This window comes from Anopheles moucheti, chromosome 2, assembly GCF_943734755.1.
Source record: "Anopheles moucheti chromosome 2, idAnoMoucSN_F20_07, whole genome shotgun sequence".
Classification (NCBI taxonomy): domain Eukaryota; kingdom Metazoa; phylum Arthropoda; class Insecta; order Diptera; family Culicidae; genus Anopheles; species Anopheles moucheti.
Window position 1 is genome coordinate 42844950 of NC_069140.1, and position 24912 is coordinate 42869861.

General features: G+C 44.4%; 1 protein-coding gene across 1 annotated transcript; it reads left to right on the forward strand.

Moving 5' to 3' along the window:
- Window positions 1-3107: 3107 nt before the first annotated feature.
- Window positions 3108-24427, forward strand: LOC128297863 (ras-related and estrogen-regulated growth inhibitor-like). Its single transcript, XM_053033576.1, has 6 exons — window positions 3108-3409; window positions 18646-19311; window positions 23077-23133; window positions 23230-23306; window positions 23372-23553; window positions 23633-24427. Exons 2-6 carry the CDS (start codon window positions 19251-19253, stop codon window positions 23889-23891), a joined length of 636 nt encoding a protein of 211 aa, XP_052889536.1. The 5' UTR covers window positions 3108-3409; window positions 18646-19250; the 3' UTR covers window positions 23892-24427.
- The last annotated feature ends 485 nt before the right edge of the window (window positions 24428-24912 follow it).

Here is a 24912-nt window from a genome sequence, read left to right on the forward strand (position 1 = left end):
CACGCGTTGTTCCTGCATCGAAATCGGTCAAAATCATTGGAAGGCGTTGGAAGCAAAACGGCCATCCGCAGCGATAGAAATGTTATCCGGGTGCCGGGAACCACGACCGATCGTGCCGGAATAACGCATCCCGGTGTCCCGGTGGATATTTGCATTTAAATGGGATTTCCAAGCCGATGACAACCTCATAAGAGCGTTTGTAAACATATGCTTTTTGTTTTTTTTTTCCTTTCGGTGGTATTGTGTAGTTGATCTCCATAATGCTCTGAACGGCTGGTGGATTAAAAGAGCAGGAAACTACAGGATTAGTGGCATAAAAACGATATTTATTGTTGTGTTGACCCATGTCGGGCAGGTGAAAAATTATGTGTCCTTTTTTTCCTGTAAACAACACGCTCGCTCATCTATATTCCATCACGAGGACAAAATAATGAATGCACATTTGCTAGGCGGATTTTCCCCTTTCCATTTTGCAGTTGATCCAATTTCAACCCCCAACGCAACATCCCGCTACCATAATTCACTTCGCATTGTTTTATCGCATCACAACGGTGGTACGGCTTGGGCAGCATGTTTACCCAACGTATATATTTCCCCTGCCTGCAGGGGGAATATTTGTTTGGCGAAGTAACGAAACAATTCACCCGGACTCCAAATTACTGCCCATTGCCGGCCATTAAACGGTCGTAACGAACAAAACTGTCTCATTAGTGCATATCAACACCGCGGTGTCTTATTCAACCCTCACCGTCAATCCCATTCCGGTGTGCGTGTGCCCTGTGTATGCAATGGGAAGAATTTTGCTGGATAATTTCGCTACAGTGTTGTAGACCTCAAATTACAGAAACATAACCAACATGCTGCTTTAACGCGCACCGGATACCCACCCCGAGTGGTCGTACTGAAGAGATTGTCCACTTCACCTGATGGTACGCTCTCGTGTGAGACCTTTTGCCGGGATGATGTTGAGTGGCGTGCGCGCGCGTGTGTGTTTGTGCGTATGTTTCGCCCTTTCCATTCCGTGCGTTTCCTTTCGATGAATCCCATACGCGCGGTCTATGGTGATGATTATCCAACCGTGGCATTACTGCGAACGTACGCCTCGATCGTTGGTGGCATCAGGACGGTAATTAGCAGTGCGATCCTCGAAGAATCGCCACCGGTGGTCGACATGATGTCGTCGCCGATAGCGCCGACCACGGGGGGTTATATCCCCGGGGGTGATGAATTGTGCATCATTTTCGATTTTCACCGATGCCTAAACTGAAAGGGGGTACGCCATGCTAAAATGACGCCACGATCATCACGCTCACTTGTACGGAGGCTGCGTCATCTGCGCATCTGGATGGGACGGTGCGGTACGGAGGGAGCTTTGGAGGGAATGCGTGCCCCTTGAGAGCTTTCATAACATCTCAGTGGGGCGAAGCGAGGTGTACTGTGCTAGGGTGCTTAGGGATCGATGCGTGGATCGAGACCGAGGTGGAGGGAAATCTTTAAAAGTACCATGGGTTGGGGAGAAGTATGTTTCGTTTAATTCGTGAATTTACAGGGCTTTCGAGCTTAAATGGCAATTCTTATTACATCTCCTTATTTCTCGCATTGAAGTGTACTGTGTAGAGTTATTTTCTCGATTTTGCTAGGTAAAGTAGAATTTGTACAAAATGTTTTTTTCTAAATGCCAGAAATCGATTAGAAAATCAAATGCTACATTTCGTGCTACATAACAATCAAAAACACATAATCATTGTTTTTTAAAGGATGGTTCAAAGGAAAAATGTTAATATGTTATAATAGGATAATTAGAAAACTTATTCGAAGCTTAGTAGCATGATGGTAGCGGCACCGGTCTTCACACAAACAAACCGCACAAAAATCCGAACCTCCATACGCAGGATTGACTATCCAGCAATGGATAAATAAAGTCACAGAAAGCCAGCAATGGTTGGCCTAGACCCTTTTGAGATTATTGTGCCGATAAAGAAAAAGAAGAAAAATTATTCAAGCCGGTAGACTTAAGAGATTTAACGTAAATAGTCTATGTATGTGGCATGTGTTATGTGAAAATTATTTTTGTCATGTTCGTATTCAAAAAATGCCACTTAAATGTCCGAAATCCAATAAAGAATCGTCGACGCCATTTGACATTTCCGGAATTGAACTCGACCAGTAGGGGTTTAAACATAGGGGATGTAGCCTCAAACACTTTGCTCCGCTTTAATTATCTCCATACTACTAGTTGTGCTTGAAAGAAGTCATCACTAGCAGTTGATGTTATTATTACCACTGAAAACCCTGTAATCCGTTTTACAGTGATCGTGATGTGAGCCGTCACTCTCAAGCAAAGTTGTAAAAACGGAAGAGAGCAAGAGCAGAACAGACGCATACTCAGCATAACTTTATGTTTATATCCCCCCAGTGGCATAACTTAAGTATCTTACATCCTAAGACGCATTGCTATCAATGATACGCTCGAAATCAGCGGTGGATATAAAATTGTTGAAATTATTTAAAAATGTTTCACAGTTAAAACATTTAACATGTTACCTTCAAATGTTTCTTCTAGCTTTACAACTCTCGATAACATTAATGCTTTATGCTACATCCAACATAGCGAACGCCAGCTGTTCAGCGAGAAAGAGATAAAATAACAACAGAGCAAATTCCACACGAATCCGCTCTTTCTCTCTGTTGGCTCTCGCACAGCAACGCAGCACCCTCGAGCACCGAGCGAGCGAAGAGATCACGAAACCGATCGCGCAAAACACAACGCATGCGTCCACGAATCCGTTCAGTTTTGTGCAGTTCGCGAACCATGGTGGTTGGGTTTTCTCGATCACTGCCCCTGTTGAAAGATCGCCTCGCTGCTTCGCACAATTGATCGCGTCTGACCGGTCGGAAGTTGCCGTGTGTTTCGTTGCAGCATCCAGAATCCAACGGCAATCGTGCGAAAGGTTTAGAGCGTTGGTTTGAAAGGGCGCGAAAAGAGTGGCCAAAGGTGACCCCAGCGAAAGTGCAGTGGGTGTTGAAATTTTGCTGCGTTTTTGTCAACTGCATATGCAAATGCGTTGAAATTGTGCGTGAGTGAAGTGAGAGTGAATTCCACGGGTTGGACGTTAACCCGGTAGCATGCCGCTCAAGATACATAGTGGGTGGTGCTAGTTCCCTACCAAGTGTGTGTGTGTGTGTGCGTGTGTGGGGGGAAGTTTTGTTTTTTGCTACAAGTTCTCATCAATGTGACAGAAACTTGTACAAAAAAGGATTAAAGTTGATCAAACAAAGAGGTGTCAAAGAAAGCGAAGCGTAGGCAAGAATATTTTGAACGACGAATACTGTAACGCATTCCCTCCCGCCTATTACGATACTGCCCAGAAACCAGTAGCTAAAACATTGAAAATAGAAAGTTTGAAAGGTGAGTCGTTTATAAAAGTAAAATTTATACTTATTTTCTGCGTGATAAAATGCGCCCAAATTGAGTCGTAATGTTTTTGGAGGTGTTTTTTTTTTCTTTCGTTTGGGGAAACCCTTCAATCCAAACTTCCTCACAATGCAGTGCTGTTTTTGTGGACGCTTTATTTTATTTCTACATTTATCTTCCTTTTTTTGCTGTGGAGTGTTTTCCAGTGAAACATGTCTGGCACTGTTTTACTTTGTTAGTTCAAGTCTAGCCCGTTTGTGTGGTTTGTACCACTTGGCAATGTCACTTCCTCAGTGCGTTCCAGTGGCTCGCGTGGTCGCTTTGCTGGTTGTGTTGGATTACGTTTTTTGTTGCAAAGAAGCAAACAAAAAAGAAGTTTCCTGCAAGTTGACTGCAAGCCGGTGTTGTACGTTAACGTGACAAAGTTTCGGTTGTTTGTTGTTATCCTGTAGGTCATAAGATAACTTTACTCTGCGCCTGTTTGTAACCCCTGCGTGAAGGTTACCTGAAGTGACCATCAAATGAATGTACGGGTGGAATGTTTGGATGCAACTCAACAACAGCAACATATTAACTCACCATATATCATAATAAATTCCTCATTATTGATTAAAAATGGTACGGGTAAAACAATTTACACAAAAATGTCCAATTTCCAACAGTTTTCCGTTAACTCATGCTACAAAATAATGAGCCAACCACTTGTCATGCCCGTAATTGGAGCTGCTCGGCCCGTTCTCGCCTGGACCGCAGCGGTTGTAACATGAACCTCACCCACAACGATCGTTTCCTCCCTAGAACAATACTCATTAATTCTTGGCTTTACCCTCGCCGTGGTCGAAAAAGGAAGGCTTAACGATCGTAAAAAAATTAAACGACAGCATTGTGCCCGTCGGGGATGCGTCTTTTACACACGCTACGGTTGTTTACTCCTATCCGGCCAGCTGCCTAGACCAGACGGCCGGACGGCCAACCAGCCACGGCAGCCACGGAAAGCTCCGCTCAGTCACACAAACGGATGAAATCGAGACAAAAGCTGGCGCCATGGGGTCGATCCCATGTTGTCCCCACCGGCACCACTCCACCGGTTCGGTGGTCATTCGGTCAGTGGTGAAAAAAAAGCAGTACCACGAGGAAGTATCCAATCGAAATTCCACACCGGAGTGCCGGGTGTGAGTGAGCCTGGGAAGGATTGGCGAGTGCTCATTTAATCGCACGATCGCACCAGCGTCGTATGTCATGTGCAAAGCGAAGCGAAAGAAGTGCAGCTTAAGACGATTTCCTTACTGCCGGATGATGATCTCCAGTCGCCCAGGCGGGAAGTAGGGAGCTGGTTTGCATCTGGTTTTTTTTTGTTCGCCCTTATCTATACGCTTGCAGTTTTGCTAATCGGTGCGATTTGTCGGCGTGCGGACAAGGACAAGATAGTGTTTCCCCTTACCCGACATGCGCGGGCACTTCCAAGCTTCGAGCCACGGCCGCACGGCCAAGATGCGGGTGTAGATCTCGATTATTATGCCGCGTTTTCTTTCTTTTTGTACAAGAAAGACGTCCTTTTAAGCGTAATTTAGCAATACTGTATGCTGATCTTTTTGCCCGATCGAGCCGCGTGATCCATTACAAGCGGGAAAGATGAAGGAACACGGTAGGATCGCATTCTGCCCCAGTGCCAATGGGGTGGGTAAGACTTTCACCGTGCGAGGGCAGCATACAGAGGGTGATACACGATTCCTTTTGCGATGGTTTCCTGCTGGGTGGATAATTGAGAATTTTTCCAATCCCTACCCCGACCGACCGGGGCAGAATTGATGTGGTCTCGATCCAATTACCAAATGACCCTTTGCCGGTGTCTGCCGGCGACTCGCATGGTAGAAGCAATCACGCAGCCAAATCCAAAAGGGATGCGCTGTGAAATTGAGATGTATCCCGCCGGGATCACACGCAAATGATGAGGTAAAGCCCGGCACACACAGCAAACCAAAGCCGCAGATGCCGCAGAGGCTTCGCGGGCACGTAGTTCCAGAAGTGACGCTTCTTGGTCGATTGCTCCCAGTAGTATGCCCCGTCTGTTGCTTCTGAATGCGTTCGGGTGCGTCTGTGTGTTGTTTTTTTTTTTAATTCCAGCACCGGTGGTCGTCGTCATCGTCGTTGCGATTGCTCGCGAACGTGGGCTGTGGGCCGCAGTGTGAAGCGTGTTTACAACCGATGCGCTTCCAAGCTTGACATTACAAATTCCCTTCATCTCTTCCACGTGCGGAAATCTGACGAGACCAAATGCGCGCGCGTGGGGGGGTTTGCTGGGGACGATTATTTATACACCGACGAAAACGGTTTGCGCCGCGATGAACGGCGATCTCGTGATCGTGAGCTGGTGCAAGGTTCTGGTTTTCGGCCGAGTTCGTGGGCGAATTGCCGTTCCATTCGGGCTGGAATCGAACCGGGTCCAAGCGTGTGGGCCGATTTGTTCGATTCGAAGTTCCAGCACAGTTATGGGTCGTTTGTTCTGGTCCGATGTTCTGGTGTTGTGACAGGCCGGGCCTTTGTCGGGCAGTGTTCGACCGAGCAGAGTTAGTGCTTGTTTTAATAGCGGACATCGCCGCACTTGTAACTTGGTGGCGACTTCCTGATCCGTTCGGTTTGGTCGGCGTCGCCGCCGATGGCCATAACGGTATCGGAATTCGAGTACAATGACATGAGAAATTGATATTAAATCTTCGGCTCATCTACACATCCGTTTGGTAGATGCTTGACGAGCTGTTTTGAGCGACTTTATAGAGCACTCACGTCAGATTAACCTTGTGGTAGGATAAGATGTTATATTATTTTTTTATTATTCGATAATTGTATAAAATTTCACAATAAACTAAAACTGAACTCTCAACAGAGTAGAATAAATTCTGCCACCTTATTTTTCTAATTTAGATCTTGCATATAAAAAGTAAGATCCTAGCACAATTTATCATTTTCACTGTTATGACATCACCATCACGCTTAACTGGAACGTTCCTCAAACTCGACTTCCTTTGCTTCCAGTTCCATCCACGAATGTCAACCCTTTGTCTACACGGTGCCCGTTAAACGCCTAGAATGTATAAGGTTTCGCATGGAAAAAGAAAATAATAATAAATAATGCACATGCACAACACCTGCCCTTTTACCACGATGGGTGCATAGATGATGAGTCAGCCGATAGAGCATCATCCGAAAACGTGTGCGCCCTGCAATAAGTCAGCAAATTTAAAATTACGTATCGCCCCACCCCCCCACACGGGCTCGCTGATCGCGCCCGAAGCAAACAAGTGAACTCTGATTTATGGTGTGTCAAATTGCTGCGAACTTTGCAAAAGCAATCAACCGAGCAACAGCCCGTAGCCGTACCGTCGTCCAAGTTAGAAGAAATAAAAGGAAAGGAAGCAGCGATGGTAAAAAAAAGGCGTCGCAATATTCCTAACCGTCGCAAACGCGTGTGTGTGTGCGCGCCGGAGATGGGTACTGGTGGCATCGCCGTTGCATTATAGCGATTTGTGCCAGCGGGTTGATGCATTAGTCGGGTGCAATAAAAATTAAATAAACACATAAACAAGCGAAGCCCAGCCATCCTGCTGATCGGGACCCTGGTGGCGACCCCGGGATTGCAAGGATTGGAAGCGCTCGCGCGCGCAAAGGAGAGCAGTGGATATGCCGTAACCAGTTCGGCAGGGTGAACTCGAAACGGGCGCCCGCAAGCACACTAGCGCCAGCCCGCGCAAAGTTCACCAACTTTTCCTTTCATTCGGTGAAAGTTTTCCCCCGCGCGGTGCGAGTGGCAGCTGTCTGCTTACATCATGTGGCCGACTCCGGGGGTACCGGGGGCCAACGAACGCCATGCATGTCTCAATCTCCGGCGGGACTCCCGAAGGGGCAGGCATTGGAGTCCGGTCCGCAACCGAACCGTTTGTCCGGGGCGCTTGTCTGTTGCGACAATCATAATCCGCACCTCGCAGACGAGTCCGCGTATCGAGGTTTCGGGCGATCCCTTAATCCGTCGCTAAGCTCGTTCCACTCGCTAGCTGTCACCGTGCCCGATCATGCAGATCGTTTGTTTGGCACGCGGGCCATCGCATCGGTCGCTTCGTCATCCTGCTCAATGCGCAATTTCCTCCAAACCACCACCATCTTTGCTTTTTCCCCCACGCCCGTGCGTTCCTCAACGCAGGGACGTGCGAGAAATAAAAACTCTATCACGCAAGGGCCCCATTTCAATCTATTGGGCCACCCTTAGGCATAACCACCCGGCCACGGCAGAAGAAAAAAAAAACCGCTGCTCCAATAGCCGCAATCGCACTTTCGGTTGCCATTTGTCGGCAGGATTAGCCGATGGTTTATGATGGGTTGGCTCCTTTCTATATTGCCGTTTGCACGACATTCGCTTGCAACCACCGGTCCGGAATTCCACCGTGCCTCGGGTTTTGCTGTGCCATCGAGACGGTGAACTTTGGCTCGGTCGGTTGGCAAAAAGGCAAAGCAGATGAATTGAAATCACTTTCGCACCCCGTCGAATGGCAGTTGGAGTAACCGTCTAAAAGGAATGGGTTTGCCGAAGCGTATGGCAATGTTTTGCCAAGTCCGTGACTAATACCATCGAAACAGTAATATCGTTCATTATTTGTTGGAGTTTTAACTCCAAACTCCATTTTAAAGATGTTTATTCTTTTAATAATTGTTTTGATGCATTTTGCTGTAATTTTTACACATCAGCAACATACTGCACTTCCGTTCGATTTTTACTCTCAAAGGTACGCACGTGTCAAGCTAGAGGGTCGCTACTAACCTCTGCAGTACCTGCAGGCCTCCTAAATGCTTCGCGCCGAAATGGGGCGGAACTCGCTGAGTGGAACGATAAATCGTACTCCCGAATGCCATTGACCACCAACAAATGGTTGTGTAAGGTTTTTTGTTTGTTTGTTATTATTACTTCTTTTCCTCACCAATCTGCGTTTAAAAAAATAAAACCGATTTAATTATAGTTCTTCGGTTGGATTCGGGGCGGTAACACGCGATAACGCTCCATCATAACGCGAAGTGGTTTCACGCCGGCCCTCGATGCGATAGGAAATCGGTCCGATAGCGTCCGACCTTACCGAGCGATCAGGCTCCGTACAAATGGACTCCGCAGGCCGTACATTACACGTTCGCCATGTTTCTCCACCATCTTTCTCTGGCATTGCGGGAGGTGCCTTCACTAAGCTGGGCAATTAATCGGATTTGTCAAACGACCGAAATGACACGGGTGCAGAAAAACGGGGCAAGACTCACCGAGACCTCCACCAGCGATGCGTTTCATGCGGGTGAACGGCAGAAGCAAGGCAGCAACGGGGAGGGGACGAAAGGGCACAGAAATGCAAACATACATACGTTCGAGTGCTGGAACATTTAGAGTCCCAGCAGAGGAGTCGTATAAGTGCTTTCCTTGTTCTCCCCCCAAACAACGCAGCGCGGGGTTGTGCGGCAAATGAGAACGATGAATGTTGTTGCATCAGGCAGCATTGCACCGTGGTGGCGGCGGCTTAAATCGGCAAAGTGCGCCCAAACAGGAAAGCAAACAATGTTTCCAGGTGCCCCGTGGCACGATGGGGGAGGGCGTCGGTTGGGCCAGCTTTTGCCAAGTCAGGGGGAAAAAAAGCGCTGAAGCAACAGTTCAAAGCAATGTAACCGAAAACTCGCCACGATGGATTGCGGACAGTGTGGTGATGTGTCGGGCTGGTGAAAGAGCTCAGCTTGGTCGGTGGCTCGTGAGAAAACGGGGTTTCCTATATTGATCGTTCGTTGTTTTTGTTTGTTTGTGATGGAGAAGGTTTTATTTCTAACCAGTTTGATGAAACCGAAGATTTTTAGTGGTTGATATACCTTTTCCAATTCGGAGTGAAACAGTTTTATAACATAATTTAGCAAAGTTCGTTAAAAATAAGTCGATTGCATCTGTAGTTCTGTGAGTATGAAATTTAATCACATATTGAAGATAACTTTTGAACGCTTAATGCTGGAACTAGCTCTATGCTCTATTCCATCGCTATTGGCTTCTCGCTAGTGACCGGCTTTATTTTAACTAAAAGCGATATGTAATTATAAATCTGTCAAACTGCACATATCAGAATATCTAAACCTAACGGAATATTTTACCATAAATAAAGTCTTTTAATAAAGTCTTACGTTAAAGTAATTACTTTTAAATAAGTAATAATGTCTTTAAACGTTATCTAAAATATCTATCCAGATATTCTAAAGAATTCTAGCGTAAATAGAATCCAAGGATGCCAATCAACTATATTGCCAGCATTTTTGTTATAGCAGTTATATCAGTCATCTCAATAGTATCTAGTGGTAAAAGAGCCTTATATCTATTAGAATTTTCAATCATATTGTCAGTTATAAGTTATATGATAAATTTCATTCTGTTTTGTCTGAAAATGTAATGCTTTTTTATTATTAAAACTACAAAAAAATACAATTAACGAATAAAAAAGCTCTCGCTACGAATCACGGAGTTTTCAAGTCAATTGATTCACAGGTTTTTAATAAATTCCCTTGATTCATAAAAAAAGCTGATTTTACAATTTTAGTTCAAATAATACTTAGCATTTAGAAGCTTACTATTTGGGGTACAACTTCGATGTTTATCGAATTATTTATTTGAAATATTCACCAGATATTCCTTAATCTAAGATTATAGAAACTAGATACGTAGAACGTAGAGCAAAAGCAAAAAGCAATTATTTGTAAATGCTTTGTTTTCCTGAAACACTGATTATTTAGCTTTCCTAAACATGATGCCAAGAATTTATAAATTTAAACTTTTGTAATGTTTTTCAAACATTTTTACAACTTTTACAACCTAAAAACTAGCTTAGAAATTGTGATAACAAATTAGATTTATTGCTATTTGCACTTTAAAATGTGAGATGGCACCTTTATGCACCCAATCTATTCCGGTAAAAGAAGCATTCTGTGAACAGACGTATGGAAAACGGGTTGCCGTTTGACAGACACGGCCGTTAGCAATCTAGTCCTACATCATTCCCGTGACACTTCATTCCCGATAGTCCGGCTAACACTAAATAAACAATCAATCTCCACTGTGTGATACGAAATGGGCTCTTGGTCTCCCTTTAACTTACCCACGCCACGGCTATCTTGATGCTTGACGCGATCCATCGGTCGTGACAGGCTGATCGTCAGCAATCCGTCGCTGTGGATGGGAAAATGCCATTTATAGACCTTTCAGGTAGGAAACACCACCCACCGGTACCGGTACCAGTTGTACCTGGCGGCGCATCAACAGATGCAGATGCCATCAAGCGCGACCTTATCGCTTATCGGTTCGAACCGATCTGCAAACCTTGCTGGGAGGGTAATCTCGTACAGTTTACCACCTGGAATTAAGAAGCACATCAACCCCTTTTAATCCTAATTGACGAATGAAGCGAACGTATCCGGCAGAAGAAGGTTTCTTCAGTGTGCGCTTGCATCTGGCCACTTTTTCCAGATTCCCAACCCGCGCCGGGTTCCTTTGTTGACTCAAGATGCAATCCCAGGCTTCCATGCCTGTTTGGACTATACTTTGCTGGAGTTAATTTATTATTATTACACCGGAGACGCAAATTTATATCTCACCAGCTTGCTTTTTCGACAAAATAGAAAAAAAGTGGAATGGAAAAGACTCCCCGAAGGGACTTGATTGGCCGAGAGGAAAACCCAACATCCACCGACTTGGAACGGTGTGCCTGGTTCCAGCTGGCCAACAGCCAAATGGAAATGAAAAGCTCATTAAAGATTATCTTCCTGCCGGGGTAGCGCACTCGCAGTGACCCGTTTTTCTGCATTTCCTCGTCCCCGGGATCGTCAGCACCATTTGGTGATTCGGATTGCCGCACCAAAAGCCCACCCAAAGTTTGGAAAGCGAACGCTAATAACGATATTAATAAAATCTCCCGAGTAGAAAAATGAGCACTTTGTTTGCTTTTAACCTCGGAACCGATTTTGCTAAGCACGCCAACGCTCGGTACACTTTCGTTGCATTGTTATTGCATAAATTGTAGCAGCAAAACTGAAATTAACGATTCCGAACTGCTGCCACAGTGTGACGGGGGGAAAAAAGGAACGTGAAAGATAGTTGGCTAGCAGGAAATTGGCTCAAAATCCTACCGGCCACTCGCGTCAGGCCGGGTGAGTCACCCGTTCCCAAATGCACCGAACTGCAGTCGATCTTTCGATGGCCAACTTACGATCGCCGGCTCGCGCCCGGGACAACAGTACCGGGCACAATGCAGGAAATCGAAATCGAATCGGGAGCGAATAATAAATTGCCCACCATCATTGTACGCTGCAGCTATCGCAGCGCTACGTTTCCGCACGGCTGTCCCAGCGGGCCGGCGATCGGGCGGGTGATTCGGTTTTGGCGCTGCCGGGGCGATACGATCCACCCGCAGCGATTTTCACTGCCGTGCCGAAACACACAACAAGGCTCTAATGCTTCCACGGCCACCCACCCACTGGGCCAATCCCCGATGCTCCCGGCCATACTTTCAGCCATAAAATCAACGCAAGCAACGAGGTGCAGACATCATCCATCGAAATCGGCCGGTTCGAATTCGGCACGCAGGGCAGGCAGTGCGGGAAGCGAGCAGCAAGCTTAACGAACGTCCGAAGGGGGTTCGAAACCCGGGCAGGAAAAATGCTATGATTTATCGCAAAATATTACGCTCAATTTGCAAATTATGTACTCCTACAACTCAATCGCCGCACGGTGCGCGCGACGGGAAACGCCGAGAGCGAAACGGAGGACTTGCGCGCCCGGGAAAGCGACGAACGGTCGCACCGATCACAGCCACAGAAGTTCGATTCGTTTCGGTTTCGGTAGATCAACCCGCAACCGGGCGGTTTAGCATTACCCGGTACCGATTATGTCCTGCCTGCCTGCCCGGTTGCTTTTGATTTAGCATATTTATCGGTGCGATAAATGTATGGCGCTATTCCTTCACTACTTTGCCCCACTCTTCTCTCCCCTCTCCCTTTGTGTTGCTCTTTCTAATTTTTCATATGCCGTCGCCCGGCATCGATGCACTTTGGTCGTTTGGGTTTGACTATTTATAGCACACGGGTGAGCGTAACAGTGGCGCCGGTGTACAACGAATTTCTAGCAAAGTAAAAAAAAAAACAGGCAACAACGGTGGTGACAGTCGGTCGGCCTACGGTCGGCACGGTATATAGAATGTGCGTTTTGCTCGCATTTGACCGCATTTGGAGCAGCGTGGTTAAATGTGTGTGAGATGCACCGGGGCGCGGAAAAAAGCGGAGCGATGGCGGCACATACCTGCACCTATATTCGTACCGATTTAATATGATGCACATAAATCTAGGCTAAAAGCACTGCATCGCTCTTTGGTTACCTGTGTGAGGCTGGCGGCTATGAAAATATTTATATTTTGGAATGCTAGCGGTGAGTGAGGAAATATTACTGCTCACTCATTTAAAGTTCCTAAATTCAATAACTTACTTAAAAGTGTAGCATATTAAGGCAAATTTATTTGAATATCTTTATCTTGTCATTCAAGCATTTAGCAAGTTAAAAATAAATAAATAAAATAATTAAGTCTCCATGCAGCTGCATGCAGGCGTTATTTGGTGGCGGAACTACAACTTACCGTTATAAACGGTCCATTATTTTACGTTCTACTGGTTCATCCGCTCACCAATGCATTTTGGTCCACTTCGACTAAGTTACAGGGTTTTTCGAGTTCTGGTGGTAAAGTAGGAACCATCGCTAGATATTTTATGCAAATAACTGTAGCATGCTTGGGGCGGCCTGAGGTGATTTGAATTTGGAGGATATTTGAAATAATAATGATATCAAATGATTGATATCATTGGGGGATATTTGAAATGATAAAGATATCGGGAATTTGAATGATATTCTATAAAAATCATTCACAGGGTTTACTACAAGAGCAACGGTTAAATTGTAGCCATTTTATGATTTTTCGCGTTCCACTAAACTGGATCAAATTTATATTTGCTGGTCTAGTGAACTGTGGGCAATCTTGTCCATTTTATGGAACATTGGCAAGTTGATATCGTTTCTATTAAAAGCTTTCTAAATAAAACACTTGATGTTTAGCAAATGCATCAATTGGCAATGCTTTGAACATAATTCATTTCAGCTAGGGGCAAGCTTCAAACTTCGGGATGTTTTACATCAGAAATCTATTTGCACATGTTCTAGTTTAACTTGGAAATATTTTCCAAATGGTACAAACTTTGCCATGTAAAACCGGAAACCTTGTATCAACTGATGCATCTGTTGCTTAGACAACCTATGCGAATTTGTGAGTTGAGTAGGCTTTGCACATGCTCGAACAAAAGCTGGCATTTTGTGTTGAAATTGTAACCATTTCTGAATTCATTTGCCAGTCGTACTAGAATATGTCAATCTAGATCAGCAATATCGATTGCTATTAAAAGCTTCTCCGCTGAAACACTGAAAGCATTACAAATTTGTAATTTGCTAAAGATTTGACTCGTTGTCAGCTTGCCAATTTCAGTATAAGAAATAGATTTTATATTAGCCTTTACATATTCTATTTCAACTAGAGAAAAGAACTCAAATGTTTGCAACTTTGCCATTTCGATTTGGAAACTCGACTGACACATCTATTCTGTCAGCAAGCATTGCAGGGGTGTCAATTGAGCAAGTTTTGCACAGAATCGATTTCAAAAGCTGAAGCAAAATTACTACCAACAGCTCCAACCAGAAAAAGTTCCATACTTTATCGCCGGAACTCGTAAAACCCTGTGAACCGTGCTAAGGATGGCATATCGAGCGGTATCGCTATGGCCGTGCTTTTTACGGATATACCTTATGCAGTCAATCAATCCGGTTAGCCTTCGTAGCAGGAAGGAAACACCAATCTTCCATGCTGACGGCGGTTGAACTTTCAACGATGAACCCATAAACCATTCGAGATCAATAGAAAGTACGATCGTTCGGAAAGTCGGACGAAGTAAGCGAGCAACGAAGGATGGAAAATTATTGCTCCCTTCGCTGTCGAGATCGTGATTGGAGAAATTTGAAATTTTAGCAATAGCACACCAGCACCCAAAAATTCCTCACCCACCATGCCGCACACGAACTCGCTCCCTCTGCACTTGGTATCATTTGAGCGCATAAATTATGTTACCCTTAAAAGTTCGAACAGCGTGCGCACCGAAATCGGTCCACACTAGCAGTGGGTTTGGGGATGATCGAAGATGATACGCTGGGTACGGTATGTGACTTGTAAGAAAGAACATAAATATACGACCAAATGGTTATTTATTTGCCGGCCTGAACAGCGGCAAAGGATGTTTCACATACTGCCCGATCATGCCGTCACCAAATGCAACCCGACGCTTGTAGGACATGCTTTTTCGGCGGGGTTTATGTTTGAAGGTAAGGTGTAAGTTACTGCATGCCTTATTGCCATCTGGACCGGTACAGCAATCTGATGCAAGCATCGATATGATACCGTTTTGTCGCCCAAAGCAGAACATAAATTGATCAAAGCTCCAGGAATGATGCACGGTTAACGATGCAGTGGTGTATAAAAAAGGTGCTTCAACGAGGTGTCAACTGTTAATTGTATCTCGTTGTTACCTGTAGCATCGTATTTTCGAACATGCACGTGTAATGTTTCACTTCTGGCACAAAAGAACTGCAAAAAACGTTCTCTCCCAGTAACAAAGCGTCGACAAAAGCTCATTTCTAGATATCAGCTTATTAAGCTCGCTTAATTGTAAATTTGAAAAGAATTGTTATTATCAGAGCAACATTGTTACACTGTTATCTCGCTTTTGTTATCGACTACATTCCAAGTAGTGTGCCGAAAGCTTCACCACTGATAGCCATTATCATAAATTTTATTCACAGCTGCAGGCATTATGCATTGTGCTATGCGCCATTTGACGGTATATTTCAATTAATGTTTATTATTGAACGAAATTTTACTGATTTACTGTTACTGCACGCGAAAATGTCACACCATGCAAAAGGCATTTTATAGTCAGCGGATGGTACAGATGCGGTACTTATTGCCGAGGCACCATATTTTTATGTTTATGGCCGTGTAAAATTTACTGATGCATTTTTCCGACATTCCGACCGGATCCGTCCGGTTCTCGGCAAGGCTTCAAACTTTCTTTGTCCTCCTCCCACGGCGGTACGTCATCGAAACGCGGGGCAACGAATACAGCGCCCCGGTCCGGATCAGGTTGACCGGCGGCCGAACGCACCGAATCGCCCAAGGTGTGGATGATGAAGGCATAAACATAATTCAATAATAAACTCATTTCGGCCGGTCCTCGTTTCCATTCCGACGGCTTTAGATTACCTTTTCGCGGCTTGTTTATCATTTGGCGTGCCTTTCCGCATCGAGCCGCATCGGGCGATCGAAACTTGAAACACGAAAGTGCAATTTCTTGTGCGGTGTGCACAGACAATGCCCGGCACAGGTTCGCTAATGGGAATCGTTTGTAATCGAATGTCGGTTCGATCGCTCCATCAAGGACTGTGGCGGGACCTTCGTTTATCGCTGCGCCACTGAGTGATGATAGCCAGGACAACAATCTGGGTTTTCGGTAAGTTGAAAATCCCGGAAACCTGTCGAGGGTGTGCCTTACGTCTTGGGTTTGGTTTTGTTATTATTTCGAAGAGGCGAGAAATGTAACCGTGTACTATTGAATCGATCGCCACCACTATCGCTGGCCCAAGCACACACTTTGTACAATTTGGTTTAGCAAAAAAAAAAAACGAAGTTAACCCAAGAAAAAAAAGAACACCACATCAAGATGTTCAATTTCTCATTTTCCTTTATTTTGTCTCGGCCGGGTTATTGCGTTTCCCACATAATAACAATAATATTATGGTCGATTATTCACTGAGCGCTCGTTTTGTTTGCCAATTTGGTCTGTTATGTCATGCCGCCAATTTTTTTCTTTGGCGCAGCACTCACGGCACGGTAGCTTTCGTAATGATGATAATAACAATTATGAATATTGGTAAACCATTGCCATTGACGGCATGTTGTGAGCATAAACGGCACATGGTTGCATTGGTGCACGGCTGAAGATAAGGTAATTTTTGTAAATTTATCCAATAAATACTCGATATCTTTGTAACGATAATGTAAAGAGTTGTCATGGGTTGAAACATGAAAATGTGGTCCAGTAAATTCTACAGGAGCTAAAATTTATTGCATCAGGAAACTTATGAAACTTATATGTTTGGATTGTTTGGAGGATTATTTGAATTTAATTTCAAATCAACGTAAATAAGAAATGTTCAGATGAAATGTCTTGAGTAAATTATAGACTTTTTGGTCCGGCATATTCAGTTGATAGTATGCAAACAGCCGACACAATTATATTAAATCATAATAAATATCACATTTATTGATTTTAATTCTCAGTTATTAATCAAAAGTATTTATATTATTAATACCATACATCAAGTAGAACTGAGACACATATAAATATTTCAAGCAATTTTGAAGCAGACGAGAATTTGTTTTTTCAATCTCTTCAATTAAATCACTTATTTTAATTACATAGTGATAAAATTTGAATGACAGAAGATGTAGAATGCTCAGAAGTTCTCAAAAAGGAAATACAGACTCGATTAGTCGATGGACAATATTTTGATAACTTGGCACGGTAGTAATACAATGGAAAACATAAAAAAATAAATACTTTAAGGACTTTCTTAGTTTAAAGAAATGCTTGGCGAAATCCATTGGTGTTTCCAAAATTGGCCAAAGTTCGTCACAAAGCATTAGTCATAAAATTAGAATTACTTGATCCACCAGATTTTAAATTTTTGATAAAATGACTTACTTTTAAAGTTAACACAGCTCGTGAAAAGTGAGTATTTAAGTGAGCAAATATTGTCTATAAAAAACATAATAAAAGTGTAAAAAAATAACAATAAGAATGAGAACCTAGCATAAATAGGCTAAAGTCTTAATCCTTAGAACAGATGGATCGGTAATTAATGAAAAAAGAGATTAAACTTATTATACTAATATAAAAAAAAATCTCGTTTATTTAAAGTTGAAGATGTTACGCGAATTGTGTGCATTAGTCATTTTGCGAGCCTTATTTTCTGCACTGTAGCAGTATCGCAGTTAATGAAAACATACTTCCCCGGCAATGGCGAATCGGACCACGACGCGACCATAAAGAGCATGTTTCGTTACAAATTCCATTGCGAACTGCGAAGATGAACGAAGCAAACGCCGCGTAACAACAGCGTGTCCGTGTTCACATTTATCTCTTCTAGTACCGGATTCTCCCCATAGATCCAATCCACTCAAAAAAAAAAAAAACGAGGATTCATCGTTCCCTCGCACTTTCCCTCTCTCCCGTACCCAGCGTCCCACCAACGTCCATTTTCGACCGCAGTAAATCTCGGCTGCACCTTCAACCGCATTTTTGTGCGCTTGTTGCTATTTAGATTTACAATCGCATCTATTAAAATTATGCAAAAATTTCACAACCCAACGCTGCCCTCCCTGTTTATGTACGCCTCGCACCTAACCTCGTTTGCCGTGTGGCAAAATCAGGCCACTACACCGGCCCCGGCCCCGATGCAATGCACCGGGCCCGATCGGGCCGTTGCGCGACAGACAGACAAAATGGGATGGCACCGTTCCGTACCACGGGCGAAAGGATCTTGGTGCAAAGCGACACACGGACCTTGGCGTCGACTAGACGCTCCGTGCCGGTGTCATCTTAATTCCAGGGAATTGCAACTATTTTTAAACTCCCGGCGCTGGGTCGTTTCGTTTGCCTAGGCGAGACGAAAAAAAAACAAACAAACGGCGAAATGCCTAACGAAATGGAGCGCATCGCGTACGCAGTGGAAATGGAAATTACCATACAGCCTAATTAAAATATGTTACACTTTGCGTACCGGGGCATTACTTATGCCATTGGCACCCGATCGTATCGTTATCGATCGTCTTCGTGTCTCGATGGGTGAAAAAAAAGGAAGTGCCACAAATGTTGCCCATCTCGTGTGGAACTGTGGTGGTGCTTTGCCGTTGCTCGATGTCTGTATTTATTTCCCCTTTGCTTATGCACATATTTGCACCAGTGTGACGTTGTTTGAAGCAGCATTTTTCATGTTTTTCTTTGTTTTCTCCCTTCCCTTCTTTATCCAGTTTCTTTAAAGTTCTATCCGCGACCTATCGTTGTCCGATCTAGGGTGTGCTGAAGAGTACTTCAACCTCACCGGAACCTGCTTCCCTGCCGACGATTGCCCAACTGCCACCACGCGCGAAGTGTCTCATTAAGAGGGTAAAACGAAACAAAATCGAGCTCCGTTGGAAGTGGACGTCCCCAGTGCACGTCTGGTTCGATTCTGATCGATCACTTGACGCACGACTAGCTACCGTACTGTTGCGAGTTACAACACCCGAGCGACAAAATGGCAATGCCAAGTTTCGATCCGGCCACTTCACCGTACCCCGTCTGCCTACTGCCTGTGTCCATCCGTTTTGGTCCCAGGAAGGCGTAATACTTCAGTCCCGTCCCCGCAGAAAGGAGTCCAGAGCTGACTTACCGGCCGGCCGATCGTACGAGCCAGCCCAGCCTTCGGTGGGCAGTAATTGAAAATTCAAAACCACCCCTTCACGTACAATCAGGCAACCGGACAAGGCCTAAAACCCCACACATCCACTCAAGAGCGCCAGTTGCAGTTGGAGTGACAGTACACCCAGCAAAGCGGTGGCCCCTCCCGGTGGTCCCCGAAAACTGAGCCGGAGGCATGACGAATTTAAACAAGCTCAAGGTGGTCGTCATTGGCAGTGCCAAAGTTGGCAAATCAGGTAAGCGTGGGTTGGCAGTGGGGAAGTGGGGATGTGGGGAAGTTGGGTGGTGTGCCACCCCGCTATGCTCCAAACACCACCCAAACATCGGGAGTAATTTTTAATGCTTATTGTTATGGTTATTACGGTTTCGGGATGCATTGCCGTTTGCAACAAGTGGAATTTGCAGACGGCACATTGGCGATGGGGCTCTCCCGGCGTACGGCGTCAGGTTGTTTTTATGTCTTTTTGTTGCTGCCATTTCGTTCATCCTATCCAGATCAGATGTGAATTCAAATGTGCCAGCTGCATGTTTAGAGAAATCGATTAGCCTATTTTTGCTTTGATCTTGTTGGTACCAGAGCTGGAAATGGAAATGGCACAATGTCAACCCATTTGCGGGTAATGCATTCCAATGCAACCAGTGCAGTGGAACGTAAATCGCATTAGGAAACTCTTTTCCCTACCTCTTATTTAGTTGAATGCACTTGAAATTGTTATAACCTAATTACAACTGAAACAGGTGCTTCCGTTGAGCAGGAGGAAAACACTGCCAGAATAGGGTGGACAGTGAAGTATAATTATTTTTTATTTAAATCGTTTAGTAGTCGATGGCAATAACATTGAACTTTTCCTCTTTGAGGACGTTTGATGTCGTTAGGACAAGATTTATTATGAAAAGGAAAGTTTCTCATTTTGCTTACGTAGCTTAAAATTAGCTCAGAATAGATTTGTAGGTTGAGACTTTGGAATTATTTTGGAAGACACACTAAACGTAGTATTAGTGTACGTTGAGACTTTGGAATTAATTTGGAAACACACTAAACGTAGTATTAGTGTTACATTACTTTGAAGTTTTTACACGTGATTTTTTTAAATAACATTACGGAGGGTTGGATTTTATTTTTTACAATTTTTGTGGAGCGTACTACAGAATTAATCGGACCGGTGGTGTGGTAACGACACCGGTTACACCTGACAGACCAAGATGAAATTCAATCCCATCCCAAAATGAGTCTAGTAAGCCAATAATTAAAGGCATGACCTGGCAAACTGAAAAAACAACAAGACTATAGAATCGATCTGTAAAAGTTGTACATTAACTTATGTAGAATAGTATAACCCTAAAAATTTGTTGATTTCGGGATGGTATTGGACTTGCCAAACTTACAGAGCTGATAGTTGTAGTGTTGTTATTCACAAAAAGCACAAATGGTGAGCAGATAGGCAATGGCAGTTCCGTGGTCTCGTGCTTCACCTGTTGACACCATGGTCGTGTACGGAATCTCATCTGGAACGAACCCTTCACAGCAATGGCTGAATAGTCAGCTAAGTGTTAAAAAAAAAATCTTGTATATTATAATATGAACGACATGCTCTAGAACAGGGGTCTCCAAACTGCGACCCTCGAGAGCCTCCAGCCACTGTGTAAATGGCAAGCAAGTTAATGTGTAAGTGGCCCCCAACTATGGTAGTTTCAACCAATGCGGCCCAATGAGCACAGAAAAGCTTCGATCTAGTAGGTCGAGAAAATTTCACCAAGAAATAGAAAATAGTGGGTCATTTGGGAATCCCAGGGGTCCCTTCAGAACTATCACAGTTATTGTTGAGTTCAATGTTACGAAGAACTGCGACGTCTGGAACAATTTCACAAATTGATCTTGAACAGAGGCCAACAGATCAAAGATATACACATTCTTTGGGAGTTTTTTTTCCCATGGAACCTTGACACCAAAACGGTGTCAAATGACGATAGCCTCCTTCCAATACGGTGTATCAAACATTAGCATTTGCCTGCAAGCGCACCAAAGTTCATTAGACGTGAACAGTGAAAATGATTTCACCATCACCCCCCAATCTGTCGTCCCGCTTCCCGTGCTTCCTGTAACACGTTTTCGTATGCCCATTGGTCAGCGTGTGATGCCCGAATTCGTTCGTCTACGTGCCCGTGCCATCGGGTGTTTCGATCACGTGCACGTGGGCAACCAACCAACCTGCCCATCCGCGGGGCCACGTTGACGCTATCGAACACGCACTATCTTTATCGGTCAATCGATGGTGAAAACTCGACGAAAGCAAACGGTCCCACGATTCCGGCGACGACGGCCGACAACCGAAACGATATCGATTATTGAAGCGTGATAAATCGTAATTAATAATTCGAAGCCCTTCACACAGCGAGTGTGCAGTGTGTCTGTAAGCGCAAAACAGGAGGAAGTGACTAAAGGGATGCTGTGAGTCAGGGGAATGGCTCTGCGCAAGATACTATTCAGCGTGTTTCGTTCAACTTCGACCTACATACGCCGGTAAGCGATCAGTTCGGTTCGGCTGGGGTCGCCCAAACCAGCGCTGTAGCTCCGCACTAAAACACTGAAAAGGAAAAGCATCACGACATGTGCAAGATATGTTCTTTTTTAATTCAAGACCCCTCGAGTTTAAATTCGTGCGACTTAATTTTTCATTTCATCAACGTTTTATTTCTACCGTCACCGCGAGGTCTTTTCGTCGATAATAAAGAGATCTTTTGGGGTGATTTTATTTCTTTCATCAAGTATAAACTACCCCCCCATCGCAGTAGAAAAATGAGATGTCCTGAGAAGATCCTCAGTGGCTTGTTTTTCAGGGGTGCAGCCCGTGCGAACGTACCCGACCATGCACCGTTCCACCGGGAACTGGCTATATTACTGCAACAATGGTGAGATAAATGACGTCCGATTGTGCTGCGAGTGCGGCCAGTTCACGAAAGTCAAACTGTTACAAATTATGTAGCCAAGCGGCCAAGCCTGGCAGAAGGATGGTGCTGTGTAGGTGAAATTAAATGAATTGAAATTATCTTTTGTGATGCATCACTCACAGGCAGGACCGTAGCGTGCGCATGGTTAACGGTGCACGAAGGCCCAAACTGTCTCGCAAAGGGCTGCTATATTATACAATCCGGCGACAAACAATGCATCGTTTCTAACCGAACCTTTTGCTGACGATAACATTGTGCGTCTGGCCACTTTCAGATGCGTGTCCTGTATGTACAACGGCACAAAAGAATCCATTATTTAACTGATGTTAAAAATATTTCCGCAAAGAATGAATCAGAAATGCGTGCCGTTGAGCTATTAAGGTAAAATCAGATAGAAAATTGGGACAGCGATTTAAACCACTTTTTTTTGTAAGAAACCCAACAAATACAGGCTTTGCTTGCGATAGATTAAATTAATCTCGGAAAACAATTTTAAAACATTCTGCCATCACTCCTATTGCGGCACCAAAGCGGGCAAATTTTAAGTTAATCAGCAGAGTTTCTTCGTAAAAGGAAATGTCATGTCGCTATCCCAACAATTCTCGCCCGATTCCACTAGCGAATGGGGTAAACCCGAACAGGTTGAGCTTTCCATTTCAGCGTTGACGAACGACGTCACCGCAAAACAGCTACTCAACAGACTTACGCAGGGACACCATAAAAGTCGCGCTCGTTGTACATCCAATGCTTGCACAAGAACCCGACGGGAGGCATTGCTTCAGCGCGTTCTCGTGGGTCTCTCCTCCTTTTCGAGAACACAATTTCACAATTCTGGCTCGGTGCGCGCACTGTCCTTAACTGGCAGGCACACCAAACTCGTTCCCTGCCAGTACGCTTCCATCAATCCGCAAGCGCTGGCTTCACTCCATGAAGGCCATCGGCAGTATTGATCGTGACGGGGAAACGCTCTGCCCAGGGAAATCTTACGTACTTTGGCGGGTAAAATCATGGGTGGAATCATTGGCACTAATGGTATGTTTTACATTCCACAGCCGTCACGGTGCGTTATCTCACGAAGCGTTACATCGGGGAGTACAGCTCGGCGAGAGGTAGGTGCCGCAAAGCATTCCATCCAGAACAGATTTGCGCGTGCACGAATACGGGAAGTGGCTGATCGCTTTCTTTCTTATTTGTTCCTTTTGCAGACTTCCTCTATCGGCACAGCGTCACCTATGACAACATTACGACCGAGGTGGAAATTATGGACACGTCCCGGTGTGATGTAAGAATGTTGGCTGATCGCAGCGAAAATCGTTTGTAATCTTTTTGGCTGGATTCCCATTGCAGAAACGCGGTTGCTTGTACGAGCATCTACGCTGGGGTGATGCTTTCGTGGTCGTCTACTCTATCTGTGATAAGGCGAGCTTCGAGGAGGCAGCCGACTACCTGCAGCAGTTGACCAAGCTGAAGCTGCCCTCGTACTATACGCTGCTCCTGCTGGGCAACAAAAGTGATCTCGATCATGCGCGGTAAGTACGACGACATGCGGTCTGCGTATCAAAACAAAAGTTCACCATAAACACCTTTTATCTTTCCGTTTTCCTGCAGGGAAATTTCGGTTAACGACGGACAGGAGCTATCGTTCAGATATTCCTGCCAGTTCTACGAGGTGTCTGCGGCGGAAAATTTTGCCGGCGTCTCACTCGCATTCCACTCGCTGATACGCGAGGCACGTTCCACCCAGCTATTCCGGGCACTGCCCATGCGAAGAAAGTTAGGCGTTAACAGTGTGTCGAAGGCGCTCGGCAATATCTTTGGCAAGAATAGCAAGGGCGAACGGAAGAAACGTCCTTCGCTCAGCATATGACAGCCACCGGTTCTGCCAGCCGTTAACGACAAAGCGAACGGATCGAGCTATCGAAATGTGGGCCCTAACCGTTGAGCGCAGTGGTTAAGTCCTTAACTACTCGCCGTTGTACATATGTATTAGAAGTACGTTCCGGAGAATTCGATAGCGAGTAAGGATCTTCTAGTAGTGTAACTTTCTCCTTAGCATAGCGTAACTAACATCTGTGACACGAATACAGCCATTCCGGAGACTAAACACTCCCTCATTAGTAGCAAATAAGCGGAATCTTGAGTACATAGCAATGCTACGTTGAATATACATTCAAGTCTAGCACCTTGTCGCCATTTCGGTGAGATTTTATCGATTTGCATTACGTTCCTATAGATCAGCTCGGTTAGAGAATGTTTGCCGAGCATTTAAGCATCATGGAGAAAACTAACAAATCGTTAAATAGCTATAACGAAGACAGTTTAACTCTTGTAAGATATAGGAAAGCAGAAATTTGGAGCAGTTTGGAAAATGAAGCTTCTAGGTTTAAGGACAGAAAGCTGTAGGCTTACATTAAAGATGTAAATTGTATGAATGATTTTGTATATTTCTATGATGACAGAATATTGTACCTCGTTCTTGGTAATGTATCTCAAATTGAATTAGTTGGTTTTGTATTATTTATTTATTTTTTCAAACTCTGATGTTTATTATTATTGACCTAGGTTCATTTGATGCAAATTAAATTTTATCACTATTTTTTGAGATATTCAGTCAATATTCGAAGATTCTTTAAACAATGGGCTTTGAATTGTGCAACAGTTGGCAAGAATTTGAATGTTTGAAAATGCATCAGGGTTGTTTCGATTGTTTCGGTTGTTTTAAAGCTTTTGATACTATTTTGGTATTTCATCATAATTTCTCGCATTTGGTAAATTCTCGCTTTTTGAAGGAAGCCGTTAAAATATTGGGTTTCAAAAATAGATAAGCAATAAAATGAGAGATAAACAATTTTAACTGATTTTGTTCTTGCACCGTGCACGCAACCCTG